The sequence below is a fragment of the Pelecanus crispus genome, chromosome 9, assembly GCF_030463565.1.
Source record: "Pelecanus crispus isolate bPelCri1 chromosome 9, bPelCri1.pri, whole genome shotgun sequence".
Lineage (NCBI taxonomy): Eukaryota > Metazoa > Chordata > Aves > Pelecaniformes > Pelecanidae > Pelecanus > Pelecanus crispus.
Genome location: NC_134651.1, coordinates 43,632,530 through 43,655,274, shown reverse-complemented (window position 1 = coordinate 43,655,274; position 22,745 = coordinate 43,632,530). Strand labels below are relative to the sequence as shown.

The following is a 22,745-nucleotide window of genomic DNA, read 5'->3' as shown; positions in this document are numbered from 1 at the left end:
CGGAGTTCAGGGCTCACTGATGTATGTGTGTGGACCACCGCCAGCTATGCTGGGCTCTTCCTTTTCCTCCTTTCTGTGGGAACGCGCTGGCCAGGCTCCAGTCCCCTCTTCCACGTGTGCTGAGCGTTCCCCTGCGTTTTGTCCCGTTGTGCATCCGGGCGTGGGCTCCTTTGACTCCTTTAGGTGTCGCAGCCGGGGAAGGCAGGCAAAGGGGAAGGAGGAGGATGAGAGGAGTCCCAGAAAGCTGGAGGGGAGCTAGGATGTTGAAAAGCACGTAGCGTTGGCAGTCCTGGCGTGTTCCAGCACTGGAGTAACTGGTGATGAGACGGGCTGCTTTGGCAGTGCCGCGGAAGGTGCCTGTGCCCCGCTACCAGAGAGGAGTGCTAGCTGGAGGAATAAGGCACGGTAAGTTGGTAGTTCTGCCCGTGAGGGAGATGAGCTTTTCAAGTAGCGGGAAAGAGGTACAGAAGAAAGCAGAAATGTAGAAACAAGGGTAATGCTAGTATTAAATGCTGATGGAAAAATGATTTTGACGTTTTAGGTAGCTTGCCGGTTCTCTCACACACACACACACACACCCATCCCCCCCCCGCTTATGCTTTTTGTGTTTTTGGTTTTGATCCTGCAAGAACATGGGATCTTGCAGTGAAGTTCAGACTTTTTATGGAAATCTGTGAAATTATTGCCAAATATTTCATTTTTACAGATAGATTAAACAGCAGTAAAAGAATTGGAATTTAAACGTTCAAGCTTCCTCCAATTTTAAGTTGTAGCAGTGTATTTTAATCTTCCTACTGAAAAGAATTCCATCCGTACCAGATTTTGTATTAGCTCTGTCATACTTTTTCTTTTATACATTCTAATGAAATATATTTTCTCGACAGGGTCATGTTGGTACAACGGCAACCAAAAAAATTGATGTCTACCTCCCACTGCACACAAGCCAAGACAAACTACAGCCCATGACAGTTGTGACGATAGCAAATGCCAAGGTGCATGACCTGATTGGACTAATATGCTGGCAATATACAAGTGAGGGACGGGAACCAAAACTGAAGTAATGTTCTTTCTTTACTACCTCTTGATCTCTAATTTTCTCCTCTGCAGCCTTTTTGCATAATGAAATGGATTTCCATGTCAATGTTTTTATAGATAAATCTTAGAGAAACCACCTACACATTTATCAGTATTTCCTTTTGAGCGGTACTCGGGCATCTATATCCATTTCTCTTCCAATTAAACTACTGGGTACTGTATAACGATAAGCATATGAAACCATGGGTCTGTAAATGAATCATAATTTCAGAATGCTTTATGTAAAAATAATATAAATCTTATGTCTTTTGGTGTCACGGAGACATTTTTTATTTTATGTCCCATCTATTTTTTGGTAGTGTTCTTCATGGCTAAGATCACAAGGATGTCAAGTAAGATCCAGAACTCATCTGTAACTCCCTCTCTTGCTCGTTCCGAGGGAAGGCACCCAGGCTCTGACTGGTTTGCCTGCGTGGTACCAGTTCCTCCTACAGATTCGTAGAGAGAGGAATTGCTGTACTGCGTGGCAGTGTGTCTTGGAAGTACTGTTAGTGTTCTCCTGAAACCGCAGAATAGATTTTAGTGCATATGCCTGAAAACAAGTCAGAATTCCGTCTTAGAACTTCAGCATTATCACTTACTTGCTTTCTGCTGTCATTTTGCTCACATAATTACTTTAATTCATTATACACGTGTTAAAATATTTCTGTTTTTCTAAGAATTGACAGGTATAGGAGCTAAAGGTACTTTTCTTTCCGGGTTATCATCCTGCAGATAGCAGTAAAATAAAGACATGCAAATAAGGATCCTGAAAACAAAATAAATACCAGTTTTCTTCAAAATTGTGAATAAAGTTGCATTCTTTAATTAAAAAACCTCTGTCATGCAGTATTTTATAATTTCTACAAGACTTTGACCTCAGTCCCATTGGCTCTTTGCTGTAAAGAGCAGCATCTGTCTTGTCCTCAGAAATTTTGGCTTCGGTTAATCAATGGATTTTTCAGTATCTTTGGTAATCGTTGCTTACATCTTCATTGTGAAAGAGTTCTGCCCCTAAGATTTCTGTGACCAAATAATGGATTGGATTTGCTGTGCTGGAGAACCAGTGTTGTTTAGTAAGAGCCGTTACTTCATCATGGTAGGTGACATAAGGTACATAAAACAGGTACTTCAGAGCCACTCATCTGAGCAACTTTGGTTTTAAAACAGTTCTGTAAAACACTTCAGTTTTTGCTGGGTCATAGAACATAAAATAAGAACTTAGAATAGGTTATTATGGAGTTGTTAGTAACATACTAGTGGGTGACTTTCTGGTGCAAAGAAGGTTAACAATTTTGTTTGGTTTTTTTCTATAGGAGCCAGGTTTCACTTTTTTGTTGTTCCTGGAATATTTGATGAATGGGGTTTTTTGGTACTGAATTTTACAGTTTGCTCTTTCAGCATTTTTCAGACGTGTTTGAGGACTCGGTAGTCTTCTCGCCCGTAGTAGCACAATCATAAGGGTAGGCAAAGGAGGTGCCGAGAGGTTGCTTGAACTGCCCTTCTTTAGGATTAGTTGATTTCTGTTCAGTAGGTACAAGGCAACCCAGAAAAGCAGCCCCTCTTGAAAACAGTTTCATGGATATTGTTGCCTTGGATATAGGATTTCCTTTAGCTCTTCCCAACAAGCATGAGAGATGTTTCAGAGGTTAAACACTTCAGTTTGGTTTGTTGTATTTTTGCACTGGAGAAGAAATAGAAAATTATTTGCAGATGGTACCATTTCATTTGCTGTTACTAATTTCTGTTCATTATAAGTTCAAAAAAGTGTCCTTTGTGTTTGATTAGCTTATTTTTTTTAACGAGTAGGACACCACTAATGTCAATCTTTGGACACACGTATATTTTTCAGGAGCACAGCACACCTCAAATGGAACAATGTCCATGAGTAGAGGTATTCCATGAAGCATCATTGCCCACGGCAAATGTCAGCAGTGGGAGGAAATGGATTTCACTGTCTGCCTTGAAGGATAAGATGTTATGATGTGTCAGAGAGTGATCATGACCAAGGAGGCTGTCTAATGTAATCAGATCTCAGGACAGAAATCATAAAATAAATAATGGAGGCATGAGTTCCCGAGAACAGTCTAACAGCAGCAATTGAGAAGCTGCGTACAAATGCTCAGAGGAAGGGGCAGAGCCTCAAGATTACAAGAAGTTTGTTCTCTTGTGTACTTCTGAATTATTTCTCCTGCCTCCTTCATCTTTTTTTAGCCGTGCTGACTGCCTGTCCTGTAGCAAGGATTGATTTAACTGTAGACTAATTCTCATCATTTCCAAATAAGGAAAGAGCGTGTGTAGGTTGCACATTCTACATTTGCTGCTTGTTCCCGATTTAGACAGCTTAGAGTATAAAAAGAAAAAACCGGGATCATTGTGACACTGCACTAAAATACGTATAGAGAATGCTTCAAATCTGGTATACAGTGCGTGCAGAATGACAGATATACCTACTAGTGACACAGTTTGAGAATAATGAGGAGGCTGTAGACTTTGTAATTAAGAGAAACAACCTCTCTGTCTTTAGGAAAAGAATATATTACTGCCTAATTCTTTCTCCTAAAAGGTAGATGTAAGAGTCTGAAATGAGTGACTACTAGTTGACAGCTTTGAGAACATTTTGTATTCAGTTAGGCTGCTTTTTTTTTATTTTAATTGTATTGTATTTGTCTCTCTTCAGTGTCTTGATATGAGGAACTACTGACAGTGTTAGCAACCCTGTTCCTGGCCTCTTACATAGGAACTTCGGTCGTAACCCACTGGACCATTCTCTGGCCAACCCCTGCCAGATGTGCTGTAATGATTCCGTCTGAAAAAAATGAACAAAGTCCCTTTCTAGGAATAAATTAATAGTGAGATGCAAAATTCAAATAAAGCTCCTATTTTTAGAAGTTGAGTGCTATTACATCTGTCAGATGCTGTACTGAACTTTTACCTTCTGTCCATAGCAAACTCAGACTCTCAAGACTTTGCACCTTGTCATTTGAAGCCTAAAGTTCAGGACTTCGGTCTCCTCCTGGTGGAGGTTTAAAATGCAGAACAGTTTTACCCATCCGACTTGTTTTTTCCACAGATTGTGGTTTAATCTCTGTTGATGTTCAGGAACCCACTCCACGTTTGAAGACATTTGTAACCCCTTTAATTTATGGGATTTAACCGACATTGTGTATTTTCAGTATAATTGGTGGAAGATAAGTTGTTGTCACCACCACCGTTTTCTGGCACTTGGATCGCTTTGCGACCGCGCTGAACGCGTTCCGTTGCCTGCGTGTCTATATGTTCCTCTGGCTTTAATGAGAATTATGCAAATGCATCAAGCATCAAATGAAAATGTTAACTTTATTTATACAGAGCTTTAAGCGCACACCAGACTGCACATAGAAGAATTCTGTCAAGCGAATAGGTTAGAAAATCAGCAGTGTAAGGCAGACCCAGCTGCGGGAAGACGGGAATCGGGTGGCTGTTGAGGCTGGAAAGTCTGATGGCGTGGGGTGACTCCGAGTTACGCTGAGCCGCACAGAATGAGCATGCCGAGCTCGGTGTCTGTATTCATAGAGACCCAAATGGGATGAGAGGAGGACCCGACAATCGTGCCAGGCATTTCTCATTACGTGAGCAGGATCGGCTCGATCTGTATTCTTCGCAGCCTTTTTGTTTGGCTTGTTCCTAAGACGACTGGCACCAAGCAGCCCGCGCGCCTCCTGGCTGAGTAGGTCTCCTCTGCTTGCCGGAGCCCCGGTGCTCTCTGCATTCTCTTCCCAGCGCTACCTTTCACCAGTTTCCCTAAAAGTTACTTAAGCACCCTTGAAGAAGTTAAAAATTAATTCTACAGCAACGTTCCCGTTCTTCATAGCAGTCCAGAGACTCATGAATGTTTCTTTAATAGTATTGCAGAATTTCCAAAATTCATAGTGACAGGCGCTGCCGGATTACCTTTTTGTTAGCAGATTTACCGCTTATGTTAATAGTAATGCATCGCTATTACCTGCTTTAAATAATAAGCGTCTTACTTGTGACAAGGTGCATATAGATCACCTGGACTGAGCGCTCTCGATAAAGCACAGTTGCAACCAAAGGTTTGTGAATTAATTGAGAAAATTGCAAATCAGGTAGTCAGCGAAATAATTCATTGTCACATCCAATCAATAAACTTTGTAAATCAACTCATTTAATTCAAAAAATGATCTATATAGATCAAGCGACCAATTAAACAATTAGCATACACTTTGCAATTAATTAATTTAAGCATCAATCATGCAATTAAAACTCCAAATCTAAACTGCAGAGTTTAGAAACGTACTGCCACGTGAACATTCAAGCTATACTTCATGGCTGTGGAAAATGTCTGAATGCTGGCACATTTACAATGAGAAAGAATACTTATTTTCAGCTCAATAATCTAAACGTTAGCATTTGAAATAGATTTTAATATTAGGAGAATATGATTAATACTCTGTTTGGTATATATGGGTAGTTATTTCCCTATGGGCTTCTGTTTGTGGAAAGAAAGAAGCTTAGATTTTTCTTTCGTATTTTCTTCACGCTGTATTTGTTTAAAACTTTCTGTGTTATTTAGTTCTGCTTGTTAGTCTATACTCATTTTTAACTGTTTTTAGTGACTGGACTTCTTAGCCATTTAGGAAAGGTAGCTTTTCTACTAGTCATTGCCACTATGTTGAACAGATTTTTTACTTTTCCTGGCACTGTTTACCTGCCCAGAGCCTTCGCCGCTTTTCAAGCGTATGATCAGTGAACTTTTCCACAGTTGCTTGATCTATGAAAAGATAGATAGACGCTGCTTGTTTGTCTTTAACTCTGGAATGGAATGGTCATATAAATAAATAAATTTTCACAAATGGAGAAGTACTGCTTCCAGCTTTATGAAGTCATGAAACTTTTATAGACCTGGGTGTATTTTAATCACTGACACTCTTCTGCTTGCAGTTCAGTTAACGATGAAGTAAGGCTTACTGCTTTACTCTGAGGTTTTGGGGTTTTTTCTATTACCACATGGTCATGGTAGCAAGATGTTTTTGGGACTTTGGGACATATTTATATACATGCCATCAGCGGCTTTTAAGTATATTGCTCCTGTACTAGGCGTGTCTGCTGCTTTGTTTCCTACGGCATTTAGCAACTGGTATCGATCGGCTGTCTGGCTTCCCTCCTGAATGAACTCGTTTTGTCTTTGTTTCAGTGACAACGTCAATGCCTACTGTCTCCATATTGCCGAGGATGACGGTGAGGTTGACACAGATTTTCCACCCTTGGATTCCAATGAGCCCATTCACAAGTTTGGCTTCAGCACTCTGGCGCTGGTTGAAAAGTACTCTTCTCCCGGCCTGGCAGCAAAACAGTCGCTCTTTGTTCGCATGTGAGTATGGGCACTAAATTTCTCAATCACTGGGAAACATCTGTGTGTCCGTGCCACCTCTGCGTCTTTTTTCTTCTCTGCTTTTCTTCATCTGAGTGTAGCAAAATTCGGGGGGCGCGGGTATTGGTGGTTCTCTGCAGACGATGCCCTGGTCCGGGATCTGTCGCCAGGCAGGCAGAGAAGGAAATGCGGCTGGCAGCAACTCGGGGGAGCCCATCATTGTGAGTCTAAAATGGCAGAGGAGAAAAGAAGCCCTTCTGCTTATGATTAGTGTGGAGAACATTGAACTGTTGCGCTGCTACTAGTAAATAGTCTGAGCTCATAGTCTTCGTTTTGCTCCAGCCGTGCTGCTTATTTATGAAAAATATCTTCTGAATAATAAATGAAATAATGTATGCAGTAGCTTCAGAGAGTTAAAATTATAAAGTCATTCGTGTTGGAGCCCTTTTCAACAGGTGTTAAGAACTGATCTCGCTAGTGACTTTTTAATTATTTGGGGAAAATGTATTGAATTTTAGCAGCGACAGGGGAAAAAGTGTACTCATGGTGTTTGGGTATTCCACATGAGACACTTCAAAATCTTCTTTCAAAGCCTGAGAGACAAAGTAGTAAATTTGCATTTTAAGACTGGTTAGTGGGCTGAAAACCAAGTAATTTTAAGTACAAATAGTTGCAGAGTGCATTAATAATAATGCCGTGACTGAGGAGAGAAACGAGCAGTAAAGGAGCATGCCAGTTCGAATAGGACTGGATATACCACTGTAAAGTCCAGAAGAATTTTGAAGAGGAAGACCCCATCCGTCACTGAAACTTGAAGCTGCCTGGTTTGTAGCTCAAGAAGAATTCGCTATGCCATTATCAGTGAATTAGGGTTTGAGTGATCATACTGTGCTTGATTACTTTTATTTTTCTTTACTTGTGAGCGAAAAATCTTTTAAACCATCAGAAGGCCTTAATTACTATAACAAAACAGCAGTAGCATAAGCCACTTCTTACTTGGGAAAAATAGTTAATGTTTGGATCTCTTGAAATGAAAATGCCAATAGGGTTTTCCTGGCTATTGGACATTTTTTTAATTTGTAAAGAATTACTTACATTTCATAACCATACAGCTGCTTCCAGTTTTGAATAATCAGACATTTAAAAAAATTTCTGAGCAATAGCTCAGATAATAAAATATTCTGGCAACAGTGCTTACAAATAAGTTATTCAAGGTAAACATATTCAGCTGTGCTGCACTGGATGCAGTCGTGTGGAAGCTGATACACGGGGGCAATGGAGCAGTCTTGCCAGTCGTATTACAAGGTCCATTTTTGGTTTGTGCACATTACAGTCACACAGTTGAGCCAGGCAACTGGCTTTCATCTGTGGAATTGCAGAATATTTAGTTCCTTCCACCTGACTGAAGAACGCTGCATGTTTTATCTGAGAGAGGGAGTGGCTCTTTCACCTGCATGCGCTTCTGTAGAGTCAATGCTATTGCCGTGAATTTGATTTTTTTAATTCTGTGATTCTATGATTGTTTTATCTTCAAGATAATCCTGCATTATCATTTCCCCAGAAAAATTCCAGCAGGTATACAGAAAATTCCATTCTAATTCCATGCAAACAAAAAGGATCCCGAGTGTTTATTGCAGGTAGACCAGTTAAGAAGCCTGTGTCGTTAGAAGATGCTAAACTGTTGATGATTTCTCATCTGGAAAAAGTCCCCTTTCTTTCTCAGCTGCCTCCTACCTAAATGCCCGTTGCCTGTACTCGGTACATAAATAGGGATTAGTATTTAAATGCAGTGAACACAGGAGGTCTCAGATTTTGGACGTTAGTTCGGAGGAGGTGGAACTCGTGTCCCCGTGTGGAGCCCAGAGACCTTGGCAGGGTCCTGGCCTGGCCAGCAGTTCTCTGACGGGTGCTTGTGTTGGGATTAAGGTCCAGCTGCAAATCCTGCAAAAGAAATGTGAAATCTTTTGCTTTAACGTAATTTGTGCTCATGTGAAGACCTTCCTTCTAACTTGGGAGGTCCTGCTGATTAGAAATAGGACAACTGCATCATAAGTAGTAGTGCTTTTCTGAGGGGGGTCGTCTTCTGTGTCCCCATGTTAATTTGAAAATGCTTGTACTTCCTGTGTAAATAGTTATTGGTAAATAGTTAGATTTAAGTTAGAATTTTTAATGTGTCCCCTAGAATAGAGAATTACTTGATCATCAGTTGATCAAAAGATTGTTACTACTGTGAGTTTAAATGTGCGTGCTGTCTTATTTTTGTCGGGATTTGTTGTAAATTCTACATCTTCTTCCTTCCCTGTCATCCTACTAGTGCATGTAATTGTGTTTTTATATTTTGCATCTCTTTTTTTCCTCCTCGTGCTGAAGTATTTCAGCTGCTGCTGTGTCAGGCTTGTGACTTGTAATGTTTATTAATATTGAATCTGTTGAAAAAAGTTGATGCTTCTGAGAAGCTTCATGATGAAGCATGGTGTTTTATTTCAGATCTCCTGCATATTGGATATATTTTCAGATGTTGTGCAGTTGCCGAGCTGACAGTTATGGAACCTCGCTGGGGACCGCGTTTCAGCAGGACATGTTTGAGCAGAAACAGTTTGCAGAACTTCACACACTTAAACTCCTGCCAAGGCAAACTCTTAGCCACTTGAGTTAGTTATAAATACCCAGTGGCAGTGGTTGGAAGTAGCCCACAGTGCATTTTATATTCTGAGCTGAATGTGAATGTCTTTGTGGCTATATAGAGTAGTAAATAATTGAGTTTGATTAGGGAGAGGGACCTCATTATCCCCCCACCTGTGCCCAGCTGGTAGGGGAGGGTCGAAATGAAGCCATTAGCTGTCTCTCTTACTGGCATCTCAAAGAGCTCAAATACATCTGTGTCTTATTTTCTTTTCTGGCACAATCAGTCGAGCAAGCTAAGCAGGCATGACCGAATTTGGCAAGTTCCAAGGACTCTGGCAAAGTTACACAAGGAGAAGACGGAGGGCAGTCATTCTGGCTTCTAACTGCCCATTAGTCTAGCGAGTTATGTTTTTGGAAAATGTCTGTTGTGGAAAGGAGTACTTTGTCCAATGTCAAACACTGCATTCGCAAACAGCCCTCTTTGATGTCGAGTGTGATTTGTCAGGAGGAGTCAAACAAAGCACTGCATTCATGTAAATGCAGACTTCGTGAGATGATGAAGTAATACCTGAAAGACTCTGAACGGAGGTAGCTTAAAATAAATCTGTACTATCATTAGGGTTTTTTCCCTTGGAAATTTTATTATCACAACTTGACGTACTCGATCTAATGGTGTTTCTAGGAGTTGTAGCTCAGCTGCCAGTTGGCACATAGATGAAATTTGGCATACAGTTCCTCTGCTCTGTAGCACTTTTTTCTGTTTTGATATTATGTTTAAATTGCTTTGACTATTATATATGTATTTTTCAAAGCAGCACCTCTGTTATACCAGCTAGATCAAGGTTTGAAACACTTTTGAAATATCGGGCTTTCATAGTATATTTACAAATTCAATTCAAAGCTTTGAAATGTGCTTTTACTTAGATTACACAAGCACTCACCAAAAGGCCTGCTGTCAGTTTTACATGGGTGTAGGTAGTCTAGAAGGCATATTTTAGAATATTCATAAAATGCAAATTTAAGGAAGTGAATGTAGGTGCTGAAGTTAAGAAGGTAGGCTCCCAGGATAGTGCATAGGGAGGGGTAGGACTCCAAGAAAGGGGTCAGAGCAGAAAGCTGACTTAGATGTCTAACGATGGCTTGTAGTAGTGTCAAAATACAGCCAATTAAACCCAGGGGTGCATAGAGTTATCCAAGGCTAACCTGAGATGCACAAAAGCAAGATCATTTGGGCTCAGAATAAAAACTGCGGCTGGCATAGTTATTCTGGTTCATATCACTGTGCACTTTATCTTAAAAATTACCCAGCTTAAGTAAAGTACGTTGCGTCAACTGGGATTTTTAGTCTTAACTTTGACTTTGTGCTGATCAAGTGGAAATCGTTATTAGTCATTCACAGACACTTTCAACCATGCCAGCCATTTTTTGCATCAAGCTATATAAGTGCTATAAATTCCACTTCAGTATTAAAAAAAAAAATAAAATAAAATTTAAAATTAAAAAAAATTGGTCCAGATTGGAAAGGCAGCTTTTGGAAAAGTTTGTTTCTCATTCAGAACAGAAGCCTTTTGTCCTTTAAGCGTTGGGGTTTGTATTTTGTTACCCAAACGGAGCCCATGGAGAGGACTGCCTGTTCCCATGCCGCCCCGAGCACCTTCCCCCCCCAGGCAACACCCCGGCGTCAGCCCGCCGAAGCTCTTGCCTCTTCTGTTGTTTTCTTTTTCCTCTTCTGAACCTTGCCACCCTGGCTCCAGCGCTGAGGCTGTAAAAGAAGATGGAAAGCCAAGTTACCGCAGAATGATCACTATCATTAACATTCACGGGTGGTTCACTTATCATTCCTGACTGCACAGACATGGCAGCCGTTATGAAACGTCCACAGGTGTAGCACGATGATACATATTACATTGTGCCACAATGGATTTATGTATTCTGTAACAAAAGAAAAGTGTAATGAAAAAATACAGAAGGTAATCCTTTATTCCTCCGCTGCACAATTTATCAGTAATGCCTGTGGATGATAAGTGCCAGGGATTTCCTTTGCTTGATTTAACCTTGTCACCCAGGTATGTTTTTGCAAAATGACAGAAAATACAAGCTAAGGAATTTCTTTGGCTTCCAATTTGTAAGCAGCAGTTTTAATTGATTGAATAGCATCTGCTTGTCTGTCCCGTTTTCTAGCGTGTTGACTTAAAATAAAGGTATCGCACGTTAGCAGAGTAAGCTAAAACATGTAATTTATAATCGTAATTAAGGATATGCTGGAATTAGGTTGAGCGAGGACAGTTCATGCACATTATCAATGCGGAGCATAACTGGGAAGCTGGCAAGGTACGGTGGGGTGTGTATTTCTTCCAGAAGAGCCTCGCTGTGCTATTTTCACATAAAGGCGGGTTGCGGTAGATTGATGATGTTTTAGGCGATCCAGTGCGGAGGGTGGCTCCAAGACTCCCTGCCTGTTTGATAGCGCTCCAGCGCGCTGGGGACAGACGGGGCTTCGCTGCGGCGCGGGAAGTGTGCTCCGACACGCTGGCCTGACCCCAGGGTGACAGCAGCATCTCCTCGGTCGGGGCTTAAATCCACTCTCGGCTCAGATGTGTGGCTTTGCTGAGTGCTAAAGCGTTGTTACTGAGGTTCTGCGGTGTATTGTTAGAGAGAAGGAGCGCGTAGTGAGCCGGAGCAAAGGAAGGGGAGAATCGTGCGTCCGAACTGGGACGGGCGTTCCAGACCCTCTGGCTCTGTTCCAGAGCAAATATCCAAAAGTTTACAAATGCGGGGTGCGCTTTACATTTCACTGCTCTTGCCAAAGTCTCACTTACTGGATAGCACACTAAATATAGTAAAGCACAGAGGTTTTTCTTATTTTGCTTTGATCAGTAAAATAAACTTTTAAAGATTGTTCTGGGATGAGATCCAGCTTCTGAGGCAAAGAATGGCCGTGGCTCAGGCATGGGTTAGTAATAGAGTGTCAGGAAAATCAGTCTGACAGTTCTCAGGCCAGCTGCTCAGTAGAAAGAATCGACCAAGTCGGGATGGCCTGAGACACAAGCAGGCTCAACACCAGCGTGTGCTCTTCCACGGCTGAAGTGTCGGGAATCGAGAGACGATCTTCCATTTGTGGGAGGTTCCAGGTACACGCTGGTGGGAGCAGCCCCACGCTGGGCCGGCCGCGGGCGGTTGCCGGCGCTCGCTTCGTGCCCAGCGGGAAGCGGGGCTGATCCGTGCTGCAGGCTGCAGGCCCTGCTGTGTTTGTGGGAAAACACATTTGAAAAACATTTTGTACTAAAGGAAAAAAAATCAAATGGTGACTCCAGTCGTTTTGGCTATTGAAGGTTTTGGAAGACTTCCTTCACCTTTGCTTTTTTTCCTTTTTCCCCCCCTGCAGTATTTTAGTTTATTTTCCTGTATTTTGGTTGCAGTTCTCTGGAAATCTGTCCGTATTGCAGAGCATTATGTGAATTACCTGAAGGCACCAGGTGTCTTTTGAATCGGTGTTCTGATGGTTGGGTCCAGCATGCAAGGCTTTTCTTGTAGCGCTTTGACAAACATCGTGTTATTTAAATAAAAGTGCAAAGGTAGTTTCCTTTTTGTAATTATAGTATAGAATCATAGAATCATTTAGGTTGGAAAAGCCCTTTAAGATCACCCAGTCCAACCATTAGCCTACACTACCAAGCCCACACTAAACCAATCAAGGGTAGACCAGACTGAACCATGGCCCCCAGTGCCACCTCTGCCCGTTTTTTGAACACTTCCAGGGATGGGGACTCCCCCACCTCTCTGGGCAGCCTGTTCCAATGCTTGACCACCCTTTCCGTGAAGAAATTTTTCCTAATTTGCAACCTAAACCTCCCCTGGCGCAGCTTGAGCCCATTTCCTCTCGTCCTATCGCTAACTACTTGGGAGAAGAGCCCAACACCCCCTCCCTGCCCCCTCCTGCCAGGGAGTTGTAGAGAGCAATCAGGTCTCCCCTCAGCCTCCTCTTCTCCAGGCTGAACACCCCCAGCTCCCTCAGCCGCTCCCCACCAGCCCTGTGCTCCAGACCCTGCCCCAGCTCCGCTGCCCTTCTCTGGACACGCTCCAGCACCCCAATGTCCTTCTTGTGCCGAGGGGCCCAAAACTGGACACAGCATTCCAGGTGCAGCCTCACCAGCGCCAAGCACAGGGGCACAATCACCTCCCTGCTCCTGCTGGCCACACCATTCCTGACACAAGCCAGGATGCTGTTGGCCTTCTTGGCCACCTGGGCACACTGCTGGCTCATGTTCAGCCGCTGTCGACCAGCACCCCCAGGTCCTTTTCGGCCAGGCAGCTTTCCAGCTGCTCTCCCCCAAGCCTGTAGCATTGTGTGGTATAAGAGGTCTTTCACTTCAAAAACCCCACTAAATTTAGCTCAGCAGGTCAGGTCGGACTAGAGCTGCAGTGCCTTGAGGAAGCGAGGTGAAGGACCAGGAAGGTGCTGGGCAAAGGCGAGATGCTGCGTGGTGCTCGTGCGCGGTGCTCGTGCGCGGTGCTCGTGCGCGGTGCAGGGTCCATGGCAGCTTAAGGGAAGATTTGCTCATCAGTAAAGAGTTTAGGGAGGTCTCTGCTCGCTGTATGGCGTTGTCAAAAGCCCTGAATCCCTGGGCTGGACCGAGGATGGCCGTCTCACCGCTGCAGACATGGATGGTACTCCCTCATGTGGAGCACTGGGCTCAGTTCTGCTCGTTCGGTATTAAACACACGGCAGACAGAGAGAGGGAGAAAGTAGATGCATGAAAAGGTTGGAAATATTTGGTTTGAAGACTAGTAAGATAGAGTTATAAATAATAAATGGTCCAGAGAACATAAATTCGGGGCTTTTAGGCAGTTTCATTTTGCCAGGAACAAAGGGAATTGAGAATGAAATTCAGCTGCGACTAACTCACAGCTGCTGAGAAGGAAACGCCGGTTCAGAGCAGCGACTTGCGGGACTGCCTGCCGTGGGGCGGGGAGCCTGGGGGGAGCTGCCCGGGGAGCCGGGGTGCTCTGGAAACCCATCTGATGTGTCACCACGCGGCAGGCATGTTTATTGTTTGTAATGCATAAACGACCGCCCGTTGTGCATTTCTGGACCATCTCTTCGGCCTCTCTCGGCAGATGACGTTGAGTGGAAAAGCTTAACTGGGGTAAAGGAGGCAGCCCTGTGCTGTGAGCTGGGTAAAGGGCACGGCGTGTGCTTGCTGCTCCGATGGCCGCAAGAAGAGTGCGAGTGAGCTGCAGGACGGCGAGCTGGTGGCCAGCACTTGCCCAGGCAGGGAGGTTGCTGGCCGCAGTGTCTGCGCTGCAGCCAGTGGCCAGGAGTAAGTGTTAACGTATGGTGAGGGCTCGAAGATGGCATTTATTCCTCTCGGCTGTGTCCCAGCGTGGGCTAGGGATGCCACATCTGAAGTGATCTGAACTTGTATTCCCAGCGTTTGTGTCTTAGTGACATGTAATGTGGTCTTTTTTTTAATGATGTAATTGTGTTGCTTGGATTGCTTTTGACTGCCAGTTGCTTTTAAAAATATTCCAGCTGTGATATTCATATAGAGCTCTACTCCCTGATTAAAATTCCTAGGTGCCAGATACAAAGCTCCTCCTCCTGTCTAGAGAGCTTTGCAAAACAGTTTTTTTCCATGCAGTGCAAATCTCTCCCTGTGGGTGCCTAGCAGCTCTCAAATTCCTGTGCTAACTGTCTGCAGTGACATCTACTGACACGAGCAGAGATTGACTGCCAGGTCTAAGGGGCAAAATTTACTGATATATTAATCCAGTATCTCTTCTGTTATATTGGCATCTTCTCTGCTTCCCCAGTGATGCCACTACAGTACTCGGCTGGCCGTAGCCTCTGAAACCAGCCCCGTGCTGCCTGCAGTGTTTGCCCCACGCGTGCACTCCGCGGGCGATGGCCAGGACAAGTGCCCCGCCGTCGTAAACCTTTCCGTCCGGTTTTGTGCCGTGATGTTCACAAAAACGTGTCCGAAGAAAGCACATTACTTACATTTGAAATAACGCGATACATTGATAGCGTTGAAAAGCTGCTCTTATTTCTCTGAGTGCCGTTCTTCCACTCAGGGATTTGTTCGTATGCCATCGGGACGCGTACGAAAATGGCATTGCAAACTGCTTCTCTTGTATGCACTGGGAAACGCCTAGCGGGTACTTAATAACGAGTAGTTGGGGAGCTCCGCGGGTACACTTGCTCATTTTTCTTTTTTAATGATGAACACAAATTGATCAAAACCAAAGATAAATTAGGAAAATCCTTACGCACCTTGAACCTCAGTCCATTTTCTCCAGTTTTGTCTCTGCCTTTCTAAGGGAGTTTGCTCAGTTTCTCCTTTTAACTTACTTTGATAGCACAACTTTGTTAATTGTTGTGCCTAACGCGTCCTTTGCTTGAAACTAACAACAATTGCGGTGAGCTGCCTGATGATGATTATTTTGTAAAAATGCATGTGCATCTGTCTTGCAGAAATGCTGCTCATGGATTCTCACTTATTCAGGTGGACAGTATGAAGGTCACCATGAAGGATATCTTACAAAAGGCCTTAAAGAGAAGGAAGGGATCACAGAGAGGCTCAGGTGGGTTTTTTATCATGTTTTCTAGAGGGTAGGGTGTTTTTCCATGAGCATATTTTATATCTCTTTTTAACTGTTGTGAAAGATGCTCCATTTTCTTCATGGGTATTGCGATTTTCAGCACCGCTCAGAAGCAGTGTGCACAGGTTTGTGTTCTGGATGCTGGCAAAAAGCAGACAGTGGAGGAGCTGCGTAATGTTTGCTGCAGAGCAGTATATCCATTACTGCAAATATTTATTTATGATAACAAAGCCATTTGCATTCAAGTCCAGCTAGTGGTGATTTGAGATGATGGGTGGAAGTACAGTAAGACCAGTCCTTGATAGAATTTGCATACTTTTAATTTATGTAAGAAAATTATGCTTAGTATGATTTTAAATAATTTAAAGGATTCATCGTTACTTGTAGAGAAGAAGAAAAATTTACTTTCTGCAATGTTGTCAAAGCAGTACTATTATAGTTAAGACATACCAACATTTCAAAAAAGAAAATTTACAGTACTTGCATTTGTATTTTAGAGCAATGCTTTTCCAGGGTGTAAATGTGCGTTCACAGATACGTTAGTATATATATATTTCAAAAGTATAAGGCTGAGAGATCTTTCTAGCAACAAGAAATAATTACTGTGAGAAATTGCAGCGAGTCTTGTCACGCAACAAAGGAACTTTAATATAAACCTATCTATATACTAGGTAAAGATAAGGATCTTGTCTTTGTAAATGAATGAAACCTCCTTATATACCCTTAGTTTTAACTATGGGAAAAGAAAATAAACCCTGTTCTCTTTAGAAAAAGTAGTTCAGTGCAGTTTTTAAACGAGTGTATAATCTGTCATGGATTTAATTAGCTATCTTCAGATGAGAGCTGAAGTTTTAATAAAAGTTAGAAGAGATAACACAGTGAAGGACACGGATGAGCTGTCTCAAGGCCATATTCCAAGGGAACGATAAGAGCTGTAAAAAATGGCAGAGGAGAGCAATTGAATGAAGCAATGAAAATCTGATTCTCGTAAAAAAAAAAAAAAAAGGGGGGGGGGGGGGCGGGATATGCTGGTAGGGGTGGTTGTAGATGAGACCCGCCAGCGTCTGCAGCGATTTGGCCGCTGGCCAGGAGCCATTGTTCACCCTGGGCTGTGGCGGCTCGGTCCAGATGTGCCAACTGCACGGTGCAGCCTTTGCCAGCTGACTGCGCCGTTTGATAACCAGCTCTCTGGATGCCCATCACTGGCCGCAGAGATAGAATTAAATGATGATGATCTTCCCACAAGTTGGGAGAGGAAACAATGCATATAAATCTTGATTTCATCTCAGCGTGAGAAGTCTTTATCCATCATCACTCATAATGAACAAGTCGTTAGCTGCGATGAATGGTGTTCTGGTTTTTTCGAACACCTCTTTTGTTCACTTTTTGGGTGACTTTTATTTATTTCCTGGGGTCAGATTTCTCTTCCCTGAAGGGAGGTGGCTAAAGGCTTCACTTAGCTCAGTCTTTAAACTACTTTCCTCCTTCGTGTAACAGATGTTCTACTCTTTGTCCATTTGAAATTTGGTTTGGCTTTTATTTTGTTACTTTTGCTCAGTAGTTTAGAAACGGAATGGACCTGTCATTTATTCCTTCAGCTGATACATTCATTTCTACTGTCTTGGCACTCCTGCTCAGAAACCTTTGTAGTATCAGGGTATATAAGCATGTATGTATCATTTGGGGGTTTTTAGATTATATAAGAAATCATTTAAATTTACTCTTTTATAAATTATCCATGTGCCATCTCACCTCTTGGAGATATGACCATCATCCCTGCTGTGGATATAACCACAATAGAAGTCACAACTAAAAACCTTTTGGTTACTTACAGGTGTATTTACTTTTGAACGTGTAATTGGATTTCTTGAAATTTTGTCGGTGTTGCTTGCAGATTTCAGTTTAATCTCGTGTATAGATACGTCCAGAATTAGGACCTGCAGTTGTACGCTTCATGAATGGGAGTCACTGCGAGAAGAGTTACCACTCTAGGGAAAGGTTTCTGCTTGAATTCCCTTATTACTGAATTGCATAAATGAAATATTCAACTTTTGGTTTGGTTTTTTAAATGTTGGTGAGCACTCATAATGCATTATTGAAGTTGTCGTGTAATGTTGTCACATGGGTGAAGGGACTTCTCAGATTAGGTATTTATGTTAATACATAAATTAAATTATTTTATTTAAACTGTCGCCCCTTATCCAAACCCTCCCTTATTCCCAGTTATTCCCTTACCCAAAACTGTGATCCCTCAGTCAGCAGACTTGGGGGAACAGGGGGGTTTGAAGGGTCTCGCCTCTCATCTTTAGAAGAGCAGAGATGGCAGCTGCCTGCGCAGGAGGATGCTCTTGCTTGCACTGCCCTCCAGATCCCAGCCTTCCGCGGGCCCCGTTAGCGGAACCGGGTGGGAATGCTGCCTGGGCTAAAGGACCGTTAACGCTCCGGATGCCACCGCAGTGGGCATGGATAGACTGGAGCGGGCGTAGAAAAAGGGTTTGTCATCATTCTTCGTCTACCAGCAGATTCTTCATAGTTGGAGTGGATATGCCTCTTACTTTCATTGTGAGATGCACAGATAAATGGAATTTGAGATCAGACTATTAGCACGGTACGGTCCTGTGCCATTGTAGTTCAAGTCATTATTAAGCAGTGGATTAGGATGTCAAAGTTCTGAATAAAAGATAAGACATAATTTAGGAAAAGCATTTCTTCTCATTCAGCAACGCTTCCTTTTAAGTTGATTGTTCTGATTTTTAAAAAGTACTAACCAGAAATAGACTTAACGTGTTTATTTAAAGCTTTTGTAATAGTTTAATAAAACTGGAATGCCTGTGAACTTTTCAGCACGTTTTCAGTGTGCCTCCAGACCAGTCTTCACAGGACAAATGAATTTATTATGTTTATAGCTTATGCTGTTTTCAAGTACTTGTAGAAGAAATTGCTTTCTGACCTATTTTCACCACTGACTCACATGACATTTTTCAAATTGCTCCTATGTTTGTAGGAAAATGCAAACCTTGGTTGGCTGTTTTGGGCGAGGAAGAAATTGAAGAATTTCTGTTGTGTAGTCAGGAAGGGGATGTTCCAGCATGACCAGGGCTAAAATACTAGGCTCGTTTTCTCTAAATATTTTATTCAGCCAGTAATCTGCAGCTTACAAGTGGGTTTTTCAACAAGTGATTGAGTTGCAAGTTCCGGCAAATCTATAAGCCTCGCTCACCTCTGTGAGTCAGTGACCTTCTGAGCTTCTCTATTTTTGATTTCTGTTTAAAACTGCCGTTGCCATCCTTGCAGCGACCAACCCTTGCCTACCTCCTGGAGCACGAGGCTGATAACGACACAGAACGTTTCTCTTGACAAAGGGTCGCGCAGAGCCCAGGTTTCCGCATGTTCCATTCCAGCACACGCACCAGCGTTCGTGTAGCTGTAGTGTGAACTATGCCCGTAAAAAAAAGAAGGAAAAAAAAAAAGTGTTTATTTCAAAATCCCATTTCTTGTAAATACTAAAGCAGAATAAAAACTTTTGACTGGAATTTAACTTCAAGCCAAAGATTATTTGTTGCAGGAAGATATAGGTCAGTAGAAGGAGATAGAAGTTGGGTACAACCTTTGTTTCATAGTGGCATGAAAGAAATGGAAGCAATATTCTGATCGTGCCTAGCTCTATTTAGATATTATGTTAGATAAGATTATGGTGAACTAGTCAAACTATTTCACATTCCTTGCAGTTTTCCCTTCTTGGTGTCACAAGGCTTTTGCCTGAGAGGTATGAACTCTGACCATTTTTAAATACTACTTTCTGAGTCACTCAACAGGAAATGCAGGGGTAAAATGACCTGCGTGTGGTACAGCCGAGAGCACTGCGGCCCTTGAGTCGTTCCGCAGAGGACACGGTTGTACTGAAGCCGTGCTTTGGGAGCCCGCTGTCCTGTCCCACAACAGGCGGCAGCAGGGGGTTAATGGGAATACTGCGTCACCTCTTGCCACGCGCCCCAGTAACCGACTGGAAGAAGTGCATGGGAATGGCTGCAAGTTAGGGAAAAGCCTGTAACAACCAGTCAGTGCTACATACTGGAGAAGATAAATCTGCAGAGGAAATTGTTGAGGCAGATGTTTAATTAGTTGGAGTCAGGCTGGATAAATCAGGATAGGAACTGTCTGTGCAGATATGCTGGTGGGCGTTGCTTTTCTCTGGGCTGGTTTCATTGTCTTTAAAAGCTAACTGTTCTTTTTGCTTAGGAAAGAAGCAGCAAAAGCGGCCATATAACCTCTCTGTTATTGTAATGGATTCCCTTGTGTACGCTCATAAAATAGAAAATGTAATTGATGTTTTCTTACGGTAATGAAAAATAACTAAGTAGAATACTTCATCATCAATGTGTTTAACCTATCGTGTGCTCAGCAGCACGTATTGCACATGCATATTTTACCTGAGAGCTGGAAAGAAAGCACTCTGCGTTGTGGAATGAGCTCCCGGAGGAGACTGGTCTAATCCAGCCGCGGGCCACCTTGAGGGAGGCTCGGTGGCACCTCTCATGCAGGAGAGTTTTCTCAGAATAGCCAGGATGGGAGAGAACGGGTCTAGGGATGGGGTGACGCCCTACCCACGGCAGGAAAAGCTGGAAGCTCCCTTCCGTGCTGCGGGGCCCTTGCTGCGCGCATCGCGTCGGCTGGGGCAGTGCCGGTGTGCGGGGATGGTGGCCCCGTAGAGAGCCCCGGTATCCATACGTAGTTTAAGGCTTGCTTTGTAGAAACTTGCCACGTCTAGATCTCTTTGAGAATGCTTTTGAACGTTGTGAGCGCTCCAGCAGCTGACAGTTTAAATATAAAATTGGTCTGCAGCGTGGCAGATCTACGGAAAGGGAATCACATGCTTGAAATCATGAGCGTAAGAATTCTTGTTCTTCCTGAATTTATCAGTGCAAATGTCAGATATGGTGCTGTCTGGATTTTGGACAGATATAATAATGGAGTCTTGAAAAGCCTTTTTAGAAGGTGAGATTTGGGTGGTTTAGTACTTGGTATAATTCTGCTCCCTAGAAATCAGTAAGAGTCTTAATATTAACTTCTAAAAAGGGTAGATATTGGGCATGCTTTTAAAATCCCACCCTCATGCTTTGCAGAGAACGTTTTGTAGGTCATACAGATCACGTTGCATAACTCTAAAATGCCATTATCAATATAACTTGATTTGCTTTACCGCTAACTGATTTTCCAACACAGTGAATCTGGTGGGTATTTCTGCTGGTCTTACTTTTACCGATACTTACGTGTTAGCCTAGGAATTTCGGTTATGGTAGATGTACACTTTAAATCCTACTTTTTCGGAAGGCTCTCGGTTGGACCAAGGAGAGCACAGTTTTTCCAAGAGGAGACGCAGAGCCCGTTATGTTCAGATACCAGAGCACAGCTAAGGCTGGCTCTGACAGCATCCCCCGATGTGCAGTAGGCGAGTAGATCTTACCAGGCTTTTCCTATCTGCACTAAAGGCCGCATTCAGTATTTTCTACAAAATATGTTTGCATGGCTTACAATTTTAAGAGCATAAGAAAGATGATTGCTTCATTCTTGATACTTTATGTATCGTGATGCCATGGTGATTCCCGAATTAAATATGTGCAGGAACTATATGTACACTTGAAAGTTACCTTCCTCGCCTTTGAGCGGTCTCATTCCTTTTGCTCGTCAACAGATACATTCTCTGGGATGCCAGTTGCCTTTTCCTCCAGAGCTTGACTGAATGGACTATAAATACTAATGTAAAGTAAATAAGAATGCAGAGAGAATGTGTACAGAGGCTTTGTTTTCAAACAAATTAAGCATTGATGTCAGTATATAAACACCGAATGTTCTTAGAAGGAAATGAGAGACAAAACTAAACAATGTAAAATGCTGAAACGTTAGAATAATCCTGCCTGTTTCTGGTCCATGTCAGCCTCTCTTCATTTGAAATTTCTTGTGAACAGAGAAGCCTTGTCTGATTAATCTTGTCTGATTTTAAGTAGAAATTCTTTGCAGGGTGAACATGCTACTGATTATTATTTAATAGCTGCTTCAAACTGCAAACATCCCTGAACCACAAATGCTCAATCCTTTCAAGAACAAAATGCTGTACGAGTTTAATAGTTATAAACAATACCTTCTGCCAACATTTCACAGACATGACCTGTATTTTCCGTAGGTTAGAGTGAGAGTTATTAACTTAGTATTCTGTTCAGTTTGGAGAGAGACTAATACTTTTTCTATAAATGAAAACAGCTGCTTTACAATAACATTCAAGTCCCTAACAGCTGTCAACTAGTGCTTTTTGCATTCTTTAAAATGTGTAAAGTGACCAAAAATAGTCTAAAATAATCGTACTAGTCTGGATAAGCGTATTATCTCACTGCCACAGGAAGCTGAATAATAAGGAAAGAGGAAAAATTCAAGAAACAGGAGTAGGACATAAAAATAAGCGTCTCCATATCGTATTTTAGTCTCTACAACGGAATCAAAGGAGTTATAGCTGCAAAGGGCAGTTAAAATAATCTGTTCCACCACGAGGTGACTCAGAGCACAGTCTATTACAAAACCATGTTTTGTAATGGTTTATTATTCCTGTGTTTCAGATTTGTTCACACAAAGCTGTTAAGTTATCCTTCAGAACTTGGAGAACAGAAGCTCAAAATAGTGCTGCATGAGGCTCATCTTCCATTCGGAAAGCAACTAGGGAAGAGAGTGCCGAGTTTTGCTTGAAAATTCACTTTCTAACATCAGTCTCGGCACCGCTTTTAATATCAAATTTCTTGTCTTAAACTTGCTTCTGTTTATAAACACATTTTATTCAAAACTTACACGGGACATAAGCAAAAACGGCAACGCGCAGACACTATTTGTGTGAAAAGCCGCTTATTGTCAAGCACCCCGCCAGGCCCAAGGGAAATTGCGCACGAGGTTTTCATTTAAACCCGTCCCACGATTTTCCTGTTCCTGGAGTGTCTCAGCAGTTATGTTTCTAAATACTTGGTCTTGATGCTGCGGTGCCGTATTCAGTTTGTCTTGCTCCCACCTCCCGCAGATGCTGAAGAGA

General features: G+C 42.6%; 1 protein-coding gene across 4 annotated transcripts in view; it reads left to right on the top strand.

The window, feature by feature from the left end:
* The window catches only part of MAPKAP1 (MAPK associated protein 1), a 109,079-nt gene that overhangs the window by 45,664 nt on the left and 40,670 nt on the right, over positions 1-22,745 (top strand). For all 4 annotated transcript variants that reach the window (XM_075716635.1, XM_075716636.1, XM_075716634.1 and 1 more), the window contains 3 exons: positions 885-1,057; positions 6,272-6,448; positions 15,549-15,658. In XM_075716635.1, the coding sequence (XP_075572750.1) occupies positions 885-1,057; positions 6,272-6,448; positions 15,549-15,658 (460 nt within the window). The remainder of the gene's footprint in view (positions 1-884; positions 1,058-6,271; positions 6,449-15,548; positions 15,659-22,745) is intronic.